This window comes from Phasianus colchicus, chromosome 1 (assembly GCF_987193195.1).
Source record: "Phasianus colchicus chromosome 1, bPhaCol1.hap1.1, whole genome shotgun sequence".
In the NCBI taxonomy this organism is placed as follows: domain Eukaryota; kingdom Metazoa; phylum Chordata; class Aves; order Galliformes; family Phasianidae; genus Phasianus; species Phasianus colchicus.
The window spans coordinates 196,131,878-196,155,491 of record NC_143436.1 but is presented as its reverse complement, the minus strand read 5'-3'; the positions used below and the strand labels follow the sequence as shown (position 1 = coordinate 196,155,491).

The window sequence follows — 23,614 nt, the reverse complement described above, 5'->3', positions numbered from 1 at the left end:
TGGCTCCCTCGGGTGCTCGGCGGCGATCTCTGGCTGGCGCTGCCCTTGTGGTCAGCATTCCGGGCTGCTGTGACACCAAGCTGGCTCTGGAACGCAGCCCCCCCAGTGTTGTGCTCTTGTGACATGGCTGTGCCAGCTGCAGGCTGCTTCCTGGAGCTGCTGGCTGCCCCTGGGAACGTGGCCGTGCCATAGCAGGGCTGGTGCTGCCTGGCATGGGGCTGCTGCCTTCTGCCATCCGTGTAATAAATGATCAGTTGTTCACCCCTACATGTCTGACGGTGCTTTGGCCATGTCAGCATGCAGTTCACAGCCATTGCCTTTCTCCCATCTGCACCTGGAGCCCAAAAGGAGGTGATGAGAGGGAGGCAGAGCTGTGCTGTTCTGCAGAGCTTTGGCCATGCATCCTCTCATGTTCCAATCTGGAGCATCTTCCTGTCTCTTGCTAGGCCACTGCAGTCCCTGCCCTACCTGTCGCACCAACAGCTGTAGGCCTCCCTGTGCTACAGCTTGACTGTCCCCTTCCAGATGCAAGAAGATTAATTCTCAGATATTCCATATCTTCCACCCACTACTACGCGTGCATTGCTTCACTTCAAATGTGGTTTCTGAGAACTGTTCCTTCTTCTTGCCCTTTGCTTCCCTCCTCATTTTCCTCAGAGTTCATCTCTGAAATGTATTTCCATACATGTTGTACCGTTACCTTTTCCACAAGGATATTTCTTACCTGCAATATGCATCAGCCCACATCTTTGCCCTGGGGTAGGTTGGGTTGTGAACAGCCAGATAACAAGCATGTAAAGTCAGATAAGTGTTCAGGAGCTGTTTGAGGAAGCGTGGTTTGGAATCGCCGAGGTGTCTCATTGTTTTTCAGCATCTCCTCGGCCAAGACCATTGGTTTCTCACCTTACCATTGGTTTTCAGGGCTAATTCAGGGCATATTCCACATGAGCTGCCACGCTTCTGTGTGCTAGGGCACATGGCATGACAGGAGGGGAGCCTGGATGGCAGCAAGCAAGATGTTTTTCCATGTAGGAACGTCTTGTATGCTGAAGTGCCAGCCCAGGTTTTGCCTTGGGGTACAGCCCCTGAGTGAAGATGAAGCACCCACAAGCAAGGGGAGCATCTCCAAAATTGGGCATCACAGTGTGGGACAGGACATACTACTGCCTGCCCTGGGATCTCATGGTGTTTGTTAGTGCAGAGTGCTGGTGGGTTGGTGGTTTTGGTGGTGTGGACAGTTGGGTCTTGGTTGCACTGGGCAAAAGCATTCCACTGTTCAGTTTGGGTGGGCATCTACAATGTTCTTTCAATCCGACTTCAACTCTGAAGGAAGGATAACTGCTACAGAGAGCTGGGGAGGATTTAGGAGCAAAGCAGTGCAATGTGAACTGTTGATGTAAGTGTCCCTCCAGTCAGCTGCCACAGAGGAATGATACATGATGAGAAACCTACCTCTGGAGTACAATGCCTACAGGTATAAGTAGAAGCTGCATCTTGGTGTTTCAAGCTGCTCTTAAGTTACACGTGTAGGGCACTCAGCTCTGCTACAGTGCAGCATTCCTGCTGGGTTGCAGATCCTGCAGTGAGATGCTGTGGTGGGTTTGGAGCTGTGTTTGCTTAGTTTGTGTCTGTCGATTTGTTGAGACTTTGTTTTTCATTCTTCCCTTCTTTCAGGGTAGGCTGCAGAACCAAAGTGATTGCTGTGGGAGTTGTAAATGGCCAGTTATTTTGGCAGGATACTTGAAACCTGATTCTGGTGTTCAGTATGTGTTGTTAACATGGCTGGAAAAGAAAGAAGCAGTAAAATAATTAGTTAATGCCCCTACACCTCATTCTCCTGTGTCTTCAGATTACGTATCCTGGTGAGCTGCAGGAAAAGAAATGCAATTCTTTCAGTAAGCAATTGTGCAGTATGTGAAGAACTGAATCTAATACTGAATTCAGCAGAGAATAGGATGATGATGATGATTATTTTTTTAATAATAAAACCCCAACTGCTGATGTTGCAGGATTTCAACTGCTGCGGGACCTGACCCCAAAATTCTGTTGTACATCTGATTCTAGCAGAAAACCTTTGGAGGTAGCTACTGAAAACTCACTCACATTGCCAACAGGCTCATCTCCTTCCTCTGCTCCAAGTATAACCACTGCAGCCACCTTAAGCTTCACTCCACAGGACCAGCACTGCAAGTTATGTAAAGCTCCTGGCTAAGAACTGAAGTCAGAGGCACAAATGACAACATTTTATAAGGAAGTAACCCTTGGTTTTTAGTGTTGCCACATCTATATATTAATGCATCAATTTTGTAGGAAAATGTGAAGCTCAGAGAAGCTCTGCTAGCCTTCTGGTAATACTGAGCACTGCTCCCTGTGAGAATCCCTGACTGTGTTTGGCAGAGGCAGCTTGAAATGGGATAAGCAAATAGTGCCTGACCTCTGGGTCCTCTTCATTTCCCACCTATCAAGTTGCAAGCCTCAAAGCTGTTTACAAATAGAGAGCACTTTGCAAATGTACATCTCGAAATGGTGGGTGAACATACCTGAGGGCACTCAGGTATGTTCACCCACAGCCATGGCATTGGGTGCCACCTGGTTGAGGGCAGGGTTATTCAGAAATGGACCAGATGGGAGGTTAAATGCTACAAGCACACAGGAGCAGGAGGAAGCCCTGCAGCAAGGCAAGCTGGGCTCTGCTTCTGGTAAGGTGATGAGCTGGGCAGGAGCCAGGGATGTGCCCTGACCATAAGGGTGCTGGTGGCATGCTGGGCTGGGGGAATGGGAGCAGGGCTGAGAGATGGAGGGATGGGGGTATTCCTTTTTGCTCCACTAGTTCTGCCTGTCCCCTCCTCCTCTGTGCCTCATTGCCCAGGCACTGAGAGCTGTCCCTAACCCCTCTGTGGCAGGATGCCTGTTACGACATAGAATCATACAATCCTTAGAGTTGAAAGGATCCTTTGAAGGCCATCTAGTCTAACTCCTCTGTAATGAACAGGGACACCACAGGTAGATCAGCTTGTCCAGGGTCTGGTCCAGCCTCACCTTGAAATTCTCCAGGGATGGAGCATCCACCACATCTCTGGGCAACCTGTTTCAGTGCCTCACAACTTTCACTGTAAAAGACTTTTTCCTTATGTCCAAGGATATATTGGATACTGAAAGGGTCTAACATACAGGTGTAAGGCTGAGAAAATAAGGCAGGAAGGAGAAAGGGGAAAAATAAAGAAGAGCCACACTCAAAAACCCAGCTCTAGCCCTGTCACTAGCAAAAAGCATCTCTTTCCTTCCTTACCCCTTCTCTGGCCCCAGCCACGTTCAGGTGATGTCAGCCTTCCCTTCCCTGCTGCCATCACCTTATCTGTCACCTCCTTGTGTGCTGGACCTTTCCCCACCCGCAGCAGGAGCAGCAGTGGCTGCTGCCTTTTGATTGCTGCCTTCTGCCCCATGCACGTGTGCCCGAGGAGCTGTTTTGCTAACAGCAGATGTCTGCAGCCCTGCGTGCTCAGCGGGTGCAGGCTTAAGAGTGCAGCACTCTGGCCTTTTTGCCTTTGGGAGGTTGGTCCATATAGTTTTGAAGCACCCTGCTGTATGCCACATGCTTTGCCACCAGTGAGGTGTCCTCTGAATGGCAGCAGTGGGGCTCAGAGGCTCTGGGGGATCCGTCACTCTCATCAATGGGGACACTCAGTGCTGCTTCTGCAAGATGTCACACCCTGTGCTGAGCTTAGGCCCCTGCACACAGTGCTATCACAGCAGTCACACCCTGCTAAAGCCACCAGAGTGGGTCCTTGGTGGCTGCCTTGTGTGCTGCAAGACAACCTGCTGTCTTATCATTCTTCTTCTAATCATTCTTATCATTCTTCCTCCTGACACACTGGTGCCCAGGCAGCCCCCAGCGATCGCCTGTAGGAGAGCTGGAGGTTCATTTTGGGAATTCAGCACATATCAGAACAAGGTCTCTCTCTTGGGACTTGCTGTGGCTGCTGGGTTCCGAAGAGCTTCCCTCTGCCCTCCCCAAACAGCCACATGGCCAGAGGGGCTCAGCTGAATGAAGGTTTGTCTGTTCCAGTATGCAACAGCAGACCTTACTGCTGTTTGAATAGCAAGGACCTTTGGGCACCCGTGTGTTTTGCTGTTGTTTTTTTTTTTTTTAAGGATGTTCAGAAAAGAGCATCTAAATAGAGCACTTGGTAATCTGAAAGGAACTCCTATGGCTTCTGTGTTGCAATGTGCTATGGACAGACTCATCCACGCGGTGCTGATGAGGGTGGACTTCACTCCTTCCAAGTTGGTGTTTCTGAGCTAATGGAGCTTGGTGCTAACATAGAATCACAGAATGGCTTGGGTTGGAAGGGACCTCAAGGATCATGAAGCTCCAACCCACCCACCAATGCAGGGCCACCAACCTCCACATTTCACAGCAGCCCAGGCTGCTGCCCAGGGCCCCATCCAACCTGGCCTTGAACACCTCCAGGGATGGACGGGGCATCCACAGCCTCTCTGGGCAGCTGTTCCAGCACCTCACCACTCTCACTCTCCACTCTTTAAAGTGGATTTATATACTGCATTATGACAGTGTGAGATGAGGGTTTCAAGCATTCTAGCCTCAAACTCTTTCCATCGGTCATTTGCTTTCTGTCTGGGTGCCCCTTAGCAACACCCCATGGGTTTGCTTTCCTCCAGGCATTGCACAGCCGTGCTGTGAATACTGGTTTGCTTGGCTTGCTGGGCTGCTCCCTGTGCAGAGCTGCTGCCCTCCTCACAGCTCTGCAGCTGCCTGACCTCTGTGTTAAATGCCAGCATGGTTTCACCCTTGCCTTTTGGATTCCATCTGCCTTTTTTAACCCTTCTCTCCTGCTGGAAGCAGCACAGTTCTAGAGATGCTCTAAAGGGAGACTTCAGTGATCAGCAGTGGGTGTTCCCCCTGCTACCAGCATGATGTGCTGCATGCAATTGGCATGGGAGATTGGCATTTCCTACCTTGTGGACCTTAAGGTAAACGTTTGAATTACTCCTTTCGGAGCAATATCTGATCACTCTCAGCAGAACTGTGAACAGTAGTAAATGTGCTCTCCCTATGTGCAGCTGACAGAGCTGCTGTTCCTTCCTAAGTGTAATTAATGTCTATAGCCAAGTGTCAGATGAGCATTGCTTCTTCCTGCTGTGCTTGGCTGACCTTTTCCTTCTCACGTGCCCATTCCTTTTGGCAGTGGGATTCAGATGCAGGCTCAGGATGCATGAGCATTCATTTTTAGCACTCAGCCCTGCTGTGTGATATTTGTGCCCTCCTGGCTGGGACCAGAAGCCCTTTCAGCAATTTGGGAACTTCCTGTATAGCAAATAGAGACCTCCCTCAGATCCTCTCCCATTTCTTGCTGGCGCAAGGCTTCATCTATTGCTATCTATCAAGCTCACTCATTTGCATTGTATTTTGTTTTTAATTTCCTTGAATAGGTGGGTAGGATGTCACCGGACTTCAGTGCAAAGCATAAAGCAATTGCTGTCTTTATATTCCCTAAGTCAAACAAATAAAATGTTGTTTCACTGACACGGGTACCACTTTTGGAAGTAGAATTTACTTTTCTGTCAGCAAGATGCTAGCTCTTACAGGTAAATCACAGATTTAGAATGGCTTGGGTTGGAAGGGACCTCAAGGATCATGAAGCTCCAACCCCCCACCAATGCAGGGCCACCAACCTCCACATTTCACAGCAGCCCAGGCTGCCCAGGGCCCCATCCAACCTGGCCTTGAACACCTCCAGGGATGGACGGGGCATCCACAGCCTCTCTGGGCAGCTGTTCCAGCACCTCACCACACTGACAGCAAACAACTTCCCCCTGACATCCAACCTCAATCTTCCCTCCTTCAACTTCAAACCATTTCCCCTTGTCCTGCTGTTATCTCCCCTTTCCAAGAGTTGACTCATCTCCTGTTTATAGGCTCCTTTTAGGTCCTGGAAGGCTGCAATGATTCACCCCAGAGTCCCAAACCTGGACACAGTACTGCAGATGGGGCCTCATGAGGGCAGAGCAGAGAGGGACAATGCCCTCCTCTTCCCTGCTGGCAACCCCTCTGCTCATTTACTTTCTAAGCTGCAGGAGCACACTGCTGGCTCATGGTCAGTTTTTCATCCACCAGGACCCCCAGGTCCTTCTCTGCTGGGCTAATAAAACCTCTCTCTGTACTCCGATTTCACATCATATAAAACCAAGGTCTTCTTTGGAGAGCTCTCTTTTCATAGTGGTCGTATCACGTACTGTTTATAAACGCATTCTGTCTGAGCTTTGGAGTAATTGTGGAAGTGTGTTTTTAATTCTCCATGTTTGACTGGCAATGTTCTCGAGACCCTCCTAAATACAGTCCATAATCCATGTCTGTAGAGTGGTGAAGGCAGCTGTTAGGAGAATGCAGAGGGCATTTCCCTTCTGATGGAGTAGCACTTTTATGCATTTATATGTTTATAGAAATAAGGATGGTACAGAAAGAAGTGGTACAAACTAGCTTTATACTGTGTGCTTGTTCTGCACTGGAACAGGTTGCCCAAGGAGGCTGTGGATGCCCCATCCCTGCAGGCATTCAAGGCCAGGCTGGATGTGGCTCTGGGCAGCCTGGTCTGCTGGTTGGCGACCTGCACATAGCAGGGGGTTGGCACTGGATGAGCATTGTGCTCCTTTGCAACCCAGGCCATGCTATCATTCTACGACTTGTTATACTGCAGCTCCGTGAACTGCTTGGGACGTAAATTCCCATCCTGATTTTGAGTACTAAATGCTTTTTTTGATTTTGAGTACTAAGTGCTTCCACTGTCTTTTGCAGAACCAAAAAACAAAAGAGCAGATTGAAAACTTGCTGCAGAATGGAAAGCATAAGGAGCTGCGCGATCGCCTCTGCTGCAGGCTGAGCTTTGGGACTGCTGGGCTTCGCTCTGCTATGGGAGCAGGCTTCTGCTACATCAATGACCTCACCGTCATCCAGTCAACACAGGTGAGCTGCAGTGCAGAGAACTGAAGGGGTTCACAGTAAACTTTTGGGTCATAACTGTTCTGCTGAAAGATAAGCTGAAGGTGAAACGGAGGCGTTCAAGAGGAGGGCAATAGCATCGAAAGTTTTAGGATTGGAGGAAAATAAAGTAGCTTGAACAGGTTTATTCATGTCATCATAGAATCATTGGATGGCTTGGGTTGGAAGAGACCTCAAGGATGATGAAGCTCCTACCCCCCACCAGAGACAGGGCCACCAACCTCCACATTTCATAGCAGCCCAGGCTGCCCAGGGCCCCATCCAACCTGGCCTTGAACACCTCCAGGGATGGAGGGGGCATCCACAGCCTCTCTGGGCATCCTGTTAAAGCAAATGGGCATCTTAGCATAGAATCACTTCAGCTGGAATGTAACCTAAATCTATTACAACCTAAATCTGCTCTGAAGCTGGAACGCATTGGCTTTAATGAGGACTGTTAGTATTTTGCAAAAAGACCACCACCAAAACCAATAAAACCAGAAGAAAACAAACCCCCAAAACAAAACCACCCCCAGCCCCACAAGCCTTTTCTTTTTAGCCAAAGTTGTGAATGAGGACACAAAACAAAGAGCCAGTTTTAATAGGAGAACAAGCAGGGAGTAAGATGAAAAAACAAATACAGACTGGCGAAGAACATCTGTTGTAAACTGCTTAACTTCTGGGATGGCCTTCCAGTAACAGCAGTTGATAGCATTGTTTGCAATGGATTTGGATAGTGTGGTTAAGAGCCTCTGCATTACTGTAGCTTTGCTTTTAACTCTTGTTTTAAAACAGAGAAGTCAGTAAGTAGTTGGAGTGGACTGAACCTCAGACTGCAAACCTGGTGCTAGAAAGGGTCTTATGGGATGGAGTGAAGTTTTGGACACTCAGGCTTTAGTCTTAATTTCCTTCTGTCATAGTGATGAGGCTCCATGGTGTATGTTAGAAGGGCACAGGAGCTGGTACATGGAATTGAGGAGCTGTAGGGTCACAGAGGTGGTGAACACTGGTGGCAGAGGCTCCTCACTATTAACACATCTTTCCCTTGAACTGGTTTTGCCTATTAGGACTAGCTCTTTAAGCTCATTGACAACCAAAACTAGTTGCTTAAGCCAATAGCAACCAGCCCTCTGGACTTGTTCCTTCAGTGCCTTGTACCCTTCTTTTTTTTTTCTGTGTTGATTTTGGTCTTGAACACCAGATAAGGAGTGGAAAACGATCAGATTTCTCCAGTTCCCTCCCTGCTACTCTTTTAAGCAATGTTTGAATGTCCAAATAAATCAACATCTTGATTAACATAGGGCTTTTCATCTCTGCTGTTCTTTGCAACAGTGTTTTGCTCATAGCAGGTGATACCTTCTTTCTCCAAGAGCTTGGCCCCTTGTTGACTTCTTCTTTCTCCATCTTTTAAGTAAACACTTTGGGAAGGAACAGCTGATGCTGATTTGGTTATTGATCAGAAGTGCTCCATTCTCCTCCATATTGCTGTCCCACAGTGGCTTTGTTCTTCAGCTTACTCATTCTACAGTACTGGGGTCCATCTCAGTTGATGTGTTGCTCTGTCATTTTTTTCCCCTCAAACAGGTTAATCTTCACTACTAAGCTCCATAAGGAATTAATTAAGAATACATTCTTAATTAATTAGATCTGTCATTGCCCTGATTTTAAGCATGTCTAACAGGAGGCTGAGTAGTGATTTATCCAGGGTTGTGATCATGCTGTATTATCATTCCTGACATCAATAGTCACTCTTACCACCATAAAGCACATGCAAATGTTAAGCACAAAGCAGTTGGATTCCTATGGATTCCTAGTATCCAAAATACAGCTTTGTGCCAGCCCAGTGGAGGTGGTAGGAAGCAAGGAAAGGAAACTGTTAAATCCTGAAAACAAATAGCATGAGTCAGCAAATGGATGCTCCGTATTTCCCTTCCTTATGAACATACAAATGGGTTTGGACTGTGTGTGTTGAACATAATATCCTTATTCTTGAGGATTGAAAACAAACTGATCTATTTGCCACCATTTATTATTCTCAGAATATCAATAGAAAGTTCTCATTAGGATAAACCTGTTGAAACTTGCCTGCTCTGTCAGCTGTTTTGTTGGTAAATGGCACTTCAGCCATAAGATAAAGGGTGTTTTATTACATGATTTATGAAGGGTAACTAAAGTCTTTCACTGTAACACTCAGAACTTAAACGCTTTTATATAGCTCTGTCTGTGTAGGTTAATGCTCTCAAATAAGATCCTCACACATAGGGCTGAAATAATTTGTATTCTTTTCACAGAATTGAATCAAAGAGTTGTAGGGGTTGGAAGGGACCTCCAGAGATCATCAAGTCCAACCCCCCTGCCAAAGCAGGTTCCCTACACCAGGTCACACAAGTAGGCATCCAGGCTCAGTGCAAAGAGTTAAGAAGGCTTGGAGCAGGCAGGACTCTGTTAAAGCTGCTGACACTGCAGGTGGCTGACTTGTACACCTGCAGCCCAAGCTTCTGAGGTGCAACCAAATTCCAAGGGTTCTTTGTACTTTCCAGAGAAGAGAAACAGCATGCTGGGGCTCACCAGAGTTTGAAGCCTGACCTTATGTCTGACCGTTTGGTCTTTTTGATTTCATCTTAGGTCTAACAGAGTTTGCTTTAGGTTTCTAGCATTTAAACTGGGCATCTTAGAGCGATGCTTCCTTCAGCTCTGGCATCAGCAAGTCTGCAGATGACACTGAGTGGAGTGGTGCAGTTGATACAATAGAAGCTGTGGATACCCCATTGCTGGAGATGCTCGAAACCAGGTTAGATGGGGACCTGGACAACCTGATCTGATGCCTGATTTAATGGCTGGCAATCCTGTTTGCAGCAGAGGGCTGAAATTAAATGATCTTTGAGGTCCCTTCCAACCCAACCCAAGCCACTCTGTGATTCTTTAGGATCAGAGCCAACATCTTGCTAGTACAGAGGAATGAAGAGCTGTCACCCCACTCTTCAGCCAGTGCAGCCTGCTGAGTTTGGAGCTGCTCACACTTTGAGCTCTTGAGATCTGCATGCTGCCTTTGTTTGCTGGGACTCACGGAAGCAGGTCTGAGCTTGGCTCAGCTGGCCAACTGATAAGCACTCTTGGCAGAAAGCAGAAAGCGTGACTTTGGTCAGCAGGGAGTCTGATTGCAAGTTCAGTTTCATGGGCCTTCCATGCTTCTGAAAGGGGGAAAGTGGCTGGGTTTCATTTGCTCTCTCTGCACACCTTCTGTTTTAAGCCATGTATCAAAACCACTTATCAGGCTAGAAAAAGCAATCAGGGAAGCAGATAAAGATTTCTTTCTGAAGTAAATTGCATTAGACTTAATCTGTTCAATTCTGGCTCTCTTACTTCAGAAACTAATGATGCTAAGAGAGTTTTGCAGGACCTTAACCTGAAAACGGGCAGTGCTGTCTCTAAATCTGTCCTTAACTACTACACACCATTCAAATAGGTCTATTAGAATTACACCTTAGACATTCATTACACCTTAGACATAGGTGTAATGCAAATACTTCCTTTCAGTTAAAATAAACCTTCATTAAGATGCATGCTTAAGCACATGCTGTGTTCTTGAGGGCATGATTATGTTGATGCCATGAAAAGTCAGCTGCAGAAGGGCATAGATATCCAGGAGCTGCTTCTGATTCTTCTGAAGACTGTAGGGACATAACTTGTGCATAAAGCCTACTTTTCTGTCCTGCTTAACATCCAAGTGTTCATCATTTAGACGTGAGGGTGAGGTAGGAATCAGATGTGTGGAATCCTGGAGATGCTGGGCCTGCCAGAAGGGAGGGTTCAGTGGATGGTTTTACTTTTACAAACAGAGTCCTGTGCCTTTCTATGCTCTTATGTGGATGGGAGCATCCTTTGCCCAAGGAGGCTGTGGATGCCCCATCCCTGCAGGCATTCAAGGCCAGGCTGGATGTGGCTCTGGGCAGCCTGGTCTGCTGGTTGGTGACCCTGCACACAGCAGGGGGTTGGAACTGGATGAGCATTGTGCTCCTTTGCAACCCAGGCCATGCTATCATTCTGTGATTCTATGATCCTTTGTTCTGTCTGAGCTTACCTTGGCTTAAGCAGTTTGCCTGTCCCTGTTAGTTCCTTGTTTCTATGCAGTTCCAGTTCAGGTCACGTGGTGCTGCTTCATTTGTAAACCTCGGGCAAACCTTTCTTGTGCAATTTCCTGGGGTTTGAGGAACGACTTCAGGATACACTCTACAATATGCCCTGACATCAGGATTCTACTAGCCAAACAAGGACCTCTTGCTGAGACACCTCTGGCTCATCTCCCTGTGTCATGTTCAATCTGTTCCATCCAAACGTGAGCATGTGCTTCCCATTCCCCTGCCTCATATCTCTTTATACCATGGGTGAAAGATCTTGAAGTTGTTGGGGTGGTGCGAAGGTGACTTCATGCTACGAGCCAGCATCCAGTTTCATCAGGATTCAGAATATTTATTGAAGTGTGTCTCTGTGCATCCCTGTGCAGTAACCCTACTGTGGCTGAAATGGTTCTCTGAAGAGGTATTTGTGTCCACGTGTCAGTGCTTGAAGTCCTTTCCTTGCTGCATAACCTTAGAAGAATTCAGCTGAACCAAGTTTTATGGTTAGAATCGTAGAATCATAGGATGATAGAATGGCCTGGGTTGCAAAGGAGCACAATGCTCATCCAGTTCCAACCCCCTGCTGTGTGCAGGTCGCCAACCAGCAGCCCAGGCTGCCCAGAGCCACATCCAGCCTGGCCTTGAATGCCTGCAGGGATGGGGCATCCACAGCCTCCTTGGGCAACCTGTTCCAGTGCCTCACCACCCTCTGGTGAAAAACTTCCTCCTCATATCCAACCTAAACCTCCCCTGTCTCACTTGAAAACCATTCCCCCTTGTCCTATCACCATCCACCTCACAAACAGCCGTTCCCCCTCCTGTTCAAGTACTGGAAGGCCACAATGAGGTCTTCCCAGAGTCTTCTCTTCTCCAAGCTCAACAAGCCCAGTTCCCTCAACCTTTCCTCATAGGAGAGCTGCTCCAGCCCTCTGATCATCTTAATGCCCTCCTCTGGACCCTCTGCAAGAGCTCCACATCCTTCCTGTGCTGAAGTCAGACTAGGTTCATGATTTAAAGCTTGCTGGTAGTCCCAAAGGTCAGATCTACAGAAGGACACATCAAAGAATTGCTTTTAATGCAGTTATGCTTAATATTTCCTCCATCTACTCACCCCCGGGGTCTTCCCTGATAAATTGCCATTAGAAATGCTCTGCTGTGATGTACAGGAGACAGCTTGTGTTTGTGCTGCAGTGTATGCCAGTGAGTGACTTCAATGGGGCAGGTCAACAGCAATAAACTATCTTTTGAAAAAATGGGTAAGGATGAAGCATCCTTTTAATGCAAGGTTAGATATGTAGGACGAGCATTCGGTGCTGAAGAGATGCCTGGCTTGTGCTGGGACAAAGACAGATGTTGACCAACACTGTCCTTGCAGTGTGGGTGGATGGATTTAGAAAAAAAATAATGGATTTTTATCAATTGGGTCTTTAAAAAGATGGTTTGAATACAAGAAGCTGCAGAGTGAACACAAGAATATCGCTGTTCTTGCTGAGCTGTATTTTCTGAATTAACTGACATTACTCTGTATGTGAAAAACATCTTTAATGTTTATGTAAACATCTTTAATGTTTAAGTATGTGACACTAGAGCTAATTCTTCCTTTTTTTTTTCTCTCATTTTTTTTTCTTTCCAGGGCATCTACAAGTATCTTGAGAGGTGTTTTTCAGACTTTAAGCAGAGAGGCTTTGTTGTTGGATATGACACACGAGGTCAGGTGACCAGCAACTGCAGCAGTAAGAAGTATGAGTATTGATTACATTTGCAAGACTAGAAATGAAACTGTGGCTTTGAATGCATTCCCTTCTGTCAGAACAGTTTTGTGTTACGAAGTGTGCTCACTTTCCCCTCCCTTAGCCCATTTAAATAGTAATGAGAAGAAGCACAGACTGAGCCCTTGTTATTGCAGGAGCCCTGGTTGCTTCACTACAGTTTGCAGTCTAAATGCACGAGAACACCATGCAGACATCAAAAGCTTGATAAGCTCAGAGTGATATTTGGAGGTGAAGGTGTAACAGCACAGAATCCAGTTGCTCTTCAGGAAGCAGCTGCCTTCTAAGAGTTTTCTATTCCCCACATCCCACGTCTCCTCACCTTTCCTTCTGACTGTTAGATACATGCAGTGTGTTATCCAGCATGCTTTGGCATGAGGTTTTTAAACATACCTGCTGCTTTGCATGTGCAAGGCTGCCAGCCAGGTTGCCTGGATTATGCACTGTTTAAAAATGTGGAAGTATGAGGAAAACCACAGAATCGTAGTATTACAGAATGGTGTGGGCTGGAAGGACCTCAAGGATCATGAAGCTCCAACACTCCCACCGCAGGCAGGGCCACCAACCTCCACATTTCACAGCAGCCCAGGCTGCCCAGGGCCCCATCCAACGGGGCATCCACAGCCTCTCTGGGCAGCTGTTCCAGCACCTCACCACTCTCACAGCAAACAACTTCCCCCTCACATCCAACTGAAATCTGCCCTCCCTCAACTTCAAACCATTTCCCCTTGTCCTGCTGTTATCTCCCCTTTCCAAGAGTTGACTCCTCTCCTGTTTGTAGGCTCCCTTTAGGTACTGGAAGGCTGCAATGATTCACCCTGCAGCTTCTCTTCTCCAGGCTGAACAAGCCCAGCTCCCTCAGCCTGTCTTTGTAGTGGAGGTGCTGCAGCCCCCTGATCATCTTTGTGGCTCCTCTGGACCCTCTCCAACAGCTCCCTGTCTTTCTTGTACTGGAGGCTCCAGACCTGGACGCAGTGCTGCAGATGGGACCTCACGAGGGCAGAGTAGAGAGGGACAATCACCTCCCTGTCCCACTGGCCACCCCTCTTCTGATGGAGCCCAGGATCCCATTTGCTTTCCGAGCTGTAGGAACACACTGCTGGTTCATGTTCAGTTTTTCATCCACCAGGACCCCCAGGTCCTTCTCTGCAGGGCTAAAAACATTCCTTTTCAGCCTCACCAACACGGAATTCAGACTTGATGCAGCACAGTCTCCATGTTTCACATGCTGAAGGAGCAAACATTTCTCCGTTGTGTTTCCTTCTTCCCCTTGAGCTGACATGCACTTAACAATAGTTCTAAAATCAATCTGAACCTCCCCCAAATAGGGCTGTCAGTCCACTCAGCCTGCTCACCCCACACTGTGTGAGTGATGCTGTGTTTTTCTTGCATCATTTCCAGTGTCGAAGGAGATGGCAGCTCTCCTGATGGTATCCCGTAATGAAGTTGATGTAAGCTATTCTGTTACAGGAGCAAAATTTCAGTGCCTTCAGCTAGAAATTTAGCTCTCAAATTCCCTTCTGTGATATCAGGTTTCATTTGGTAAAAGCTATAGTGAAATTCTGAGTACCTGAAATGTATACTCGTCATGGGAAGGTATGGAAGCAATGGTTAATGCTTGTTTGTAAAAATAAGTGAGCAAGGATGTTTGAAATTTCATCTCTCATTGGTTTTCCCCTTGAACAGGAGTTCCTGTTGTTAATTTCTGAGCAGCCTTGAAAAGAGCAGCTTCATTTCAAATTGCTCTGTAAAAGAGAATGAGTTTCCCTGCTTCTTGGGAGGACGAGTTTAATACAAAGGCAAGGTTTAAAAATACTGACTCTGTTTCTGGATTTAGCATTTTCATGTTTTTGGGAGCTCACTTTGGTCCTTGAGTTAAGGACAAGTCCCACACCAGAAGGCTCTGTACCTTTTCTTGATATCACTGCTTTATTCACATGACTGAAGTGCCTTATGCCCTTCAAGCAGCAAATGAAAGTGCTCTGTCCAATTCTACAGCCCAAAAATGGTTACACTGACTTTATGAAATGAAGGGAAAACAAAATAAAACAGTACAAGGATTTAAGAAATAAGCAAAATGAAAATGTGAGTAATGCCCTATGGCTGTTGCATTGTCGTGGGAGTTGGGTTGACTGAATATTTTCTGTTTCATGTCGTTGGTAGACTTGCAAAGCTCACTGCAGCAGTCCTGCTGGCTAAAGATGTACCTGTATACTTCTTTTCAACATATGTCCCTACGCCCTTTGTGGTGAGTCATTGTCTTCTTTTCATTTTCTTTCTCAGTACAGGAGTGACCTAAATGTAGGCTTTCTGCATTAAATGGCTGTTGGCCATTTAACAGTGGTGTTTATGGAGTTGGGAATAATGTTGCCATGCAACAAAACAGCACTGTTCTGAACAAGCTTTCTCTCTGTTACCAACTTCAGAGAGCAGATTGATGAGCATTTGTTTATACACTTTTCAAATAAGCTGGTGGATGTTGAGCTATTTCTCCTCTAGCATCCTAATAACTGTCCTAATAACATACCATCCTTCTGCCGACTGCAGAATGCTTGGGTAAGTCACCATTTCTGGGTTTCTTTTTTAGCCCTATGCTGTTCAGCAGCTCAAAGCTGTCGCTGGTGTAATGATCACAGCGTCCCACAACAGGAAGGAGGACAATGGGTACAAGGTAAGGCTTAGCCCTGAAGCTTGCAGCACATTGCAGCCAGCTGCTTTCCATGTTACTTGCATACTTTCAATGTTCTAGGAGGAATCTTGGCTTCTTCTGAAGTATTTGTATGTGCACATTAGAAGGAAATGTGATTTCAAGTAACTCATCCTTCTCTAACCTTTTGAATGACACGCATTTTCATCTGAGACTAGAACTAAAAACCATTAAAGCTTGTGTGTCTGGAACACAAGTGCATTGTGACATTCCATAGAGTCAATTCAGCAGCTGGGAGGATACTTTGGCCCTTTATTATCTGCTCACCTCTTAGGTTTAAAAACAAATTTCAAACGGAGCTAGAACTTATGTGAATCAGAATCATGGAATCATTAAGATTGGAAGAGATCACTAAGATCATCAAGTCCAACTGTCAACCCATCCTCACCATGCCCACTAACCGTGTCCAAAACACAGCAGGTGACAGCAGTTTATTGCTGATTAATAAAGCTCTGTGTGTTCCCTGCAAGACTGTGTTACCTGGGCAGTGACAGACAGGTAGGTGGCTTTATTCTCAAAGCCTGGAAGAGCAAACCACCCATCATAACAAGTAGCACATGATTTCATTGCTTAGCTTTTTAAGAATCTAAACTGAATTCTAAACTTTAATTAAAATCAGCCTTCTGCTCAGCAGCAGCTTGGTGAGGAATGGCAATAATAGGAAAACAGTCTGACTGTGTACAGAGAGCTCCTGCAGGTGGCTGCACTGCACGTGTACTGTGTCTACTTCAGTATTTACACTGCTTGGATGTAACAAGCAATGCCAGTTTTCCAAGCAGTTAGCTTATTGAGAAGCTATCATGTCTCTGTCTTTAGAGGCAAAGTATTTTACTTTTTTGTTTTTCTAGTCTTTCACAAAAACTGTTTCATCTTCAGTATATCACCCATCAGCAACTTGTGAAGGTTTTGGACAGCTTGACAGGGTTGTACTTTTGGAGATAATGAGTACCATCAAAAGAGGGACAGGATGGTCTGAGTAGAAAGTCTGCACAGAGAAGGCAGCCGTGCTATTGGAAACAAACTATAGGGAAACAGGCATCTGGATCAGTCTGCAACAATGTCTGCAACAAAAAATGGCTTTTTTTTTAGCTCAGGTTTGGTAGCATTTCTAGCTGAAAGATTGCAGTTGTTCAGTTATGGGAAAAATGCACCTTGGCACAGTGCTTATCTGTTCTGCTTCGACTTCAGAAACAAGTTGTGCTGCTTTTTCTAAAGGAATGACAGGCTGTGCAGAAGGCACTGCTTCTATTCTGCTTCACTTTGTGCAGCACGGTGTGTTTCCCAGTCTGAATTTCTCATGTCTTGATGATTTCAGTCGTAGCAACTGAACAACTTTGTCTGAATAAAAGATGGTTTTGTTTAAGAATTATTGTTTTTTGACTGCAGTCATGAGCGGGGATTCCAAATGATCATAGAATTATAGAATGATAGAATGGCCTGGGTTGCAAAGGAGCACAATGCTCATCTAATTCCAACCTCCTGCTGTGTGCAGGTCGCCAAGCAGCAGACCAGGCTGCCCAGAGCCACATCCAGCCTGGCCTTGAATGCCTGCATCCACAACCTCCTTGGGCAGCCTGTTCCAGTGCCTCACCACCCTCTGGCTGAAAGAATTCCTCCTAATATCCAACCTAAACCTCCCCTGTCTCACTTTAAAACCATTCCCCCTTGTCCTATCTAAGAGCTGGGCCAGTCTGAAGCAGGCAGTGTGTGGAATCCTATAGCTAAGAGTATTTATGAAATCAGTAGTCTTTGTGAATAAACTGTGTCGTGTTTTCCTTAAACTCCTACCAGGTCTATTGGGAAAATGGAGCTCAGATCAAATCCCCTCATGATAAGGAAATCATAAAATGCATTGAGGAGTGTGTTGAACCATGGAATGGCTCCTGGAACGAGAACCTTGTAGACACCAGTCCTCTTAGGCAGGATCCTCTGAAGAAAATCTGTGACTCTTATATGGAGGATCTGAAAAAGATCTGCTACCACAGGTGTAGTATGGAATGAAATGTTCTTAAATGACGTTTTTAAGTCTTTGTGGTTCACAGAAGCTGAGTGCTCTGCTCTGTCACAAACATCACTGCCTGCCTGAGGCTGTTGTCCTGTCCTCCTCCTGCTGGTAGGAATCTTCAGTCCCCATTCTGTCTCACCCCATCCCTTCCCTGATGTGTTATTACATTAAATGGTCATCTTCTTTAGGCCTGAACCCTACTTCAGGACAATAAAGCACCCAACTTCAGGCACAAGTCTGGTCACTGCCTTGGAACACGAGGCTACAATAGTTCACCTTGATGTGAACCATTTTATTTAATGCTCAAAGGGTTGTGAAGAAAATGCAGTGGTTCAGAGTGATGGTGCATGAAGCGGAAGGGGATGGATAAGTTTAAATGTTAGTTGGGACAGAGGTGGGTAAAAGGAGGAGGAGGAAGAGGACAAGATAGAGCTGCAGTAAGATCTGCAGTAAGAAGGAGTTTGGTGCAGAAAAGGATAGTTCATCCCTGGGGGATTTTCAGCCAGCTCAGCAGTAGGTAAATATCTTGTATTAAGGGATGAGAAACTCGAAACCAGCAGTTTCTAGCAAAACTCATTTTTTCATTGAAATTATTGTAGAAACTAGCCAAATAGGATCAAGTGTAATTGCCTTTTCTTTAGTTTGTCCTTTCCTACATAAAAGTAGTCTGGTAAAGTAACTGCAGCCTTACTGAATTTCTTCTTTCCTTATCAGGGAGCTAAACATGCAGACAAATTTGAAGTTTGTTCACACCTCATTTCATGGAGTTGGACATGACTATGTGCAATGGGCTTTCAAGGCATTTGGCTTTCAACCTCCCATTCCTGTACCTGAACAGAAAGATCCAGATCCAGACTTCTCTACTGTCAAATGCCCAAATCCTGAAGAAGGAGAATCTGTGCTGGTATTTCATTTTCTGCTTTGTCTCATTTATGTGTTGTTATGGACTTTCCTTCATGAAAAACAGATTGGGGAAGGCACAGAGAGTACCTGGCTTTGAGCTGTGTTAAACTCATCTAGCCATCTGTATGAGATCTTGGGGTTGTTTTTGCATGTTATGTGTAACTTAAGAGCAAGAATTCATTTACAAAATCACAGAATGGCCAGGGTTGGAAGGGATCTCAAGGATCATGAAGCTCCAACCCTCCTGCCACATACAGGGTCACCAGTCTCCACATTTAATATCACAGCAGGCTGCCCAGGGCCCCATCCAACCTGGTCTTGATCACCTCCAGGGATGGGGCATCCACAGCCTCTCTGGGCAGCTGTTCCAGCACCTCACCACTCTCACAGCAAACAACTTCCCCCTGACATCCAACCTCAATCTTCCCTCCCTCAACTTCAAACCATTTCCCCTTGTCCTGATTTTGGTTCTGTGATTTGGTTCCCTTTATTTGGTTCTGTGATTTTTTCCCCTCCCTCTTCTCCCACTAGGAGTTGTCACTGAGGCTTGCAGAGAGGGAAAATGCTAAAGTAGTCGTGGCCACTGATCCTGATGCAGACAGACTGGCAGTGGCAGAGCAGCAGAAGTAAGTAAGGGGACCTTCTGTTTTATCTCTTCATGGAGAACAGGTTGTGAAAATTGCTGTGCCCCAAAGACATGCACCTTAAAGGCACACCTTCCTGTTGTGACTTTGCTCTGTGGGTATTTTCATAGAATGATAGAATGATAGCATGGCCTGGGTTGCAAAGGAGCACAATGCTCATCCAGTCCCAACCCCCTGCTATGTGCAGGGTCACCAACCAGCAGCCCAGGCTGCCCAGAGCCACATCCAGCCTGGCCTTGAGTGCCTGCAGGGATGGGGCATCCACAGCCTCCTTGGGCAACCTGTTCCAGATGCCTCACCACCCTCACATCTACTTTTTTGTCATAGACTAGGCAAATAAATACTGCTTTGGGAGAGCTAGCTGTTATGGTGTCTTGTTTTTTCCTTCCTGCCTTCTTTATATTGAGTAGAAATTATTTTTCTTTCACTAACAGGCCAAAATTCTGCTAATTGTGTAAGTAGTAATTTCCTATTGTTCAGGCAGTGCCTGACTGCAGTGTGTAGACAGTAGAGATTGCTATACTGGTAAATTATAAGATCTTAAGCTACTTGAAAGTTGATACTAAGGTAACTAAATGGGTACCTTTGCTTGCTAACAGAATGCAGTGGGCTTGTAAATCATCGAGATGTGAGAAATGTGGAGTCGTCTTGGTAGGATGGCTTTGTATAGAGCAGCTTGTCAGTAGTGTGCTCAGACTCCTGTTGTTGCAGTGACTACAGAAAATGTCTCTCCCTGCTTGAATCCTCTGGGAAAACCTGAAAGAGCTCTTTTCTGTGCTGTCTGCAGTGGCTGCTGGAAGGTGTTCACTGGCAACGAACTGGCGGCGTTGTTTGGTTGGTGGATGTTTTCTCGCTGGAAGGAAAACTGCTCCAAAGATGCTGATGTGAAGAATGTTTACATGCTTGCGACCACGGTTTCCTCAAAAATTTTGAGGGCAATTGCACTTAAAGAAGGATTCAACTTCGAAGTAAGCCAGGGGTTTTACTGATGTCATCTTGCAGAGTAAAACCTGATCATAGAATCATAGAATCATAGAATGGCTTGGGCTGGAAGGGACCTCAAGGATCATGAAGCTCCAACCCTCCCAACGCAGGCAGGGCCACCAACCTCCACATTTCAGAGCAGCCCAGGCTGCCCAGGGCCCCATCCAACCTGGCCTTGAACACCTCCAGGGATGGACGGGGCATCCACAGCCTCTCTGGGCAGCTGTTCCAGCACCTCACCACTCTCACAGCAAACAACTTCCCCCTCACATCCAACCTCAATCTTCTCTCCTTCAATTTCAAACCATTTCCCCTTGTCCTGCTGTTATCTCCCCTTTCCAAGAGTTGACTCCCCTCCTGTTTGTAGGCTCCCTTTAGGTACTGAAGGCTGCAATGATTCACCCCACAGCTTCTCTTCTCCATGCTGAACAAGCCCAGCTCCCTCAGCCTGTCTTTGTAGTGGAGGTGCTGCAGCCCTCTGATCATCTTTGTGGCTCCTCTGGACCCTCTCCAACAGCTCCCTGTCTTTCTTGTACTGGGGGCTCCAGACCTGGACACAGTGCTGCAGATGGGGCCTCATGAGGGCAGAGTAGAGAGGGACAATCACCTCCCTGTCCCTGCTGGCCACCCCTCTTCTGATGGAGCCCAGGCTACCATTTACACTGAACAGTTTCTCTGTGCACGTTACAGTGGTAGGATTTTGTGGTATCAATTTATTCAAAATCTGCAAGTAGACTGTAACAGGTGACACAGAATTTTAATTAATTGCATGTCACTAAGTGCTTTCGTCTTGGTTCTCCTAAAGAGAAATTCTGGAGATGAACATGTGCAACTTGATATTTTTGCTTCAAAAAATAAATGCTATTTGATGGATAGCACAGCGTTCTTGTAGGTGCACCAATCACTGGTAGGTTTTAATCATAGAATCATAGAATGATAGAATGGCCTGGGTTGCAAAGGAGCACAATGCTCATCCAGTCCCAACCCCCTGCTGTGTGCAGGTCGCCAACCAGCAGACCAGGCTGCCCAGAGCCACATCCAGCCTGGCCTCGAATGCCTGCAGGGATGGGGCATCCACAGCCTCCTTGGGCAACCTGTTCCAGTGCCTCACCACCCTCTGGCTCAAAAACTTCCTCCTCATATCCAACCTAAACCTCCCTTGTCTCCCTTTAAAGTCATTCCCCCAGTTCATATTGTAACAGAGGAGCTCTTCCATTAAGATCTTTCACATTGTTCCACTAAGGATGTGTTTGAGTTCTGCTGCCTTGCAGTGAATTTCATTATCTCACTAAATACTGTTCACGTTTCTTGAAGATTTGCCTGTAAAATAGGTAGGAATTTATAGAAGTCTGTGGTCTCTCTGAAAGCTTCCCCTCTCTGTGCTTTCCTTTTCTCTGAGAACAGCTGCTAAAATGTTGACTGCTTTTGATTGATTCATAGAATCATAGAGTCACTAAGGTTGGAAAAGACCTCCAAGATCATCCACCCAACTGCCTTACTTGGCAGTAAGAACACAGGCAGCATTTTTCCCTCCCATCACCCAAAAGCACTGCTTATTCATCTGACACTTTGCCTTAGATTCATATTCTGAGCAGAATCCCAGACTTGTCTAATGATTGTCTTTACTACCTCTATTCTGTTGATCAATTATTGAGATAGAAATTCAGGAAAATGATGTCTTCCTTTAGCTTTAGTGTGTTGACTCTGTGTCAGACTTTCCCATTGACCCTAAAATCCTGAATCCACCACCTTTTCTTTTTTCCCTCTCACATTTTCAATCTGATGCCTCTTTCTTCTGAACTTCCAGGTCTGACACTCAGGGTTCCAATTCCAGGAAACGTCCTGGAGGTGGAAAGAGGAGCAGCTGCACTCTATTGCTCGACTTGAAACTAAGTGGTGGAGAATTGGAATGCAGTGCAATCTGTTTTATTTTTCCTATTTCAGGAAACACTCCCTGGCTTCAAATGGATTGGAAGCAGAGTAAAAGATCTCCTAGATAACGGAAAAGAAGTTCTTTTTGCCTTTGAAGAGTCTATTGGTAAGTCTTGGATATCACTTTCAACTGTTGGAAACTGTGCAGGGGGAATATCCAGTATGTAAAAAGTGTTGTCTTGGTTGCTGAACTGCTGTTGTTTCACATCCTGTTAGCTGAGGTTAAGCTGGATCTGTTCTTAAGCAATGTAATGCCTTATGGGTCCTCTCTGTGAGAACTCGGTGGTCCAAGGGCTTGCTGCATTACACCAATATAGCAGCTCCTTCAGGAGCCCAACACTGCCCTCGGGTAAAATAAAACCTAAGAGACTACTTTATATCAGCAGCCAAAGAGAAATCTAGCTGCCTAATGTGAATAGAACCATAGAATCATAGAATCATCGAATCCTTAGAGTTGGAAGAGACCTTTAAAGGTCATCTAGTCCTGCTGACATTGCCTGGAGTGCTCTGTTGGCCTTGGGAGTCTTGCTAACACCACCCATTGGTATAGAACTGTGCAGTGAATGTTTCAGCTGTAGGAATTCTCTGCTTCTGCAAGATGAAGAGCAGCTTTTTAGGATGCCATATTCACACCCAGTATAGCATTTGAAAATGAACCCTTACTAAAGAGCATTTATGCCCATATCAGTTCCCTCCCATATTCATAGAATTCAAGAAGGTTCTAACAGTGAGGAACGAAGATCTTGCTGATGAATCCCTTCAGAAGGAAGGCAGCTTGGCAGTACTGTGGAGCACTGTATTGTCTGTTACCAAGCCTGTATCAGTATCAGTTCTTTTGATTCATATTGCTGTGCTTGCACAGAACAAGCAGCTGATACGTTAAATGCCATGAAAGATCCCCTCAGAGAAGAGATGTTATCAGACTGGAATGAATTGATGATAGCACGTATCTTTCTATCACTGTGACCCCTAAGTTAGCTAGGTTTCATGGAAGGGAGCACTGTGCAATGTTAAGGACAGCACGGATAAATCAACCAGTTTTCATTTCCCCTGGAATAGAAGTAAAACTTCACCCATGTAAATCAGTGTAGTGGTGTGCCAGTTTTGTATTCCACAATGGTTTTGTTATCTCTAGGCTTCATGTGTGGCACCTCAGTGTTGGATAAAGATGGTGTGAGTGCAGCTGTGGTCATAGCTGAAATGGCAGCCTACCTGGAAACCAAGAACCTGTCGCTAGCACAGAAACTCATAGAGGTGTATGAAACGTAAGTTGCCTTTTTCATTCATATTTTGGACAAAGCTGTACCAGGGAAGGTGCAGGCTGGACTGCAGGAAAAGAATTCTTTACAGGGAGGGTGGTTGAACATTGGAACAGGGCTTCCTAGAGTGGTGGTTGATGCCTTGTGCCTGTCAGTGTGCATGAGGCGTTTGGTCAGCACACTTATCAATGTACTCTAACTTATCTGCCTACCCCTAAAGTGGCTGATGACCATTGTAGGTTGCTTCCAACTGAAGTATTCTGCCCTGTCCTTAACCATTGGCTTTTATTTCTCTG

General features: G+C 46.1%; 1 protein-coding gene across 1 annotated transcript in view; it reads left to right on the top strand.

The window, feature by feature from the left end:
- PGM2L1 (phosphoglucomutase 2 like 1) overlaps window positions 1-23,614 on the top strand; it is a 42,682-nt gene that overhangs the window by 11,227 nt on the left and 7,841 nt on the right. The window contains exons 2-11 of the mRNA XM_031606064.2: window positions 6,815-6,982; window positions 12,749-12,855; window positions 15,048-15,132; window positions 15,472-15,555; window positions 17,383-17,576; window positions 18,311-18,500; window positions 19,031-19,125; window positions 19,931-20,111; window positions 22,072-22,165; window positions 23,195-23,324. Coding sequence (XP_031461924.1) covers window positions 6,815-6,982; window positions 12,749-12,855; window positions 15,048-15,132; window positions 15,472-15,555; window positions 17,383-17,576; window positions 18,311-18,500; window positions 19,031-19,125; window positions 19,931-20,111; window positions 22,072-22,165; window positions 23,195-23,324 — 1,328 coding nt within the window. The remainder of the gene's footprint in view (window positions 1-6,814; window positions 6,983-12,748; window positions 12,856-15,047; window positions 15,133-15,471; window positions 15,556-17,382; window positions 17,577-18,310; window positions 18,501-19,030; window positions 19,126-19,930; window positions 20,112-22,071; window positions 22,166-23,194; window positions 23,325-23,614) is intronic.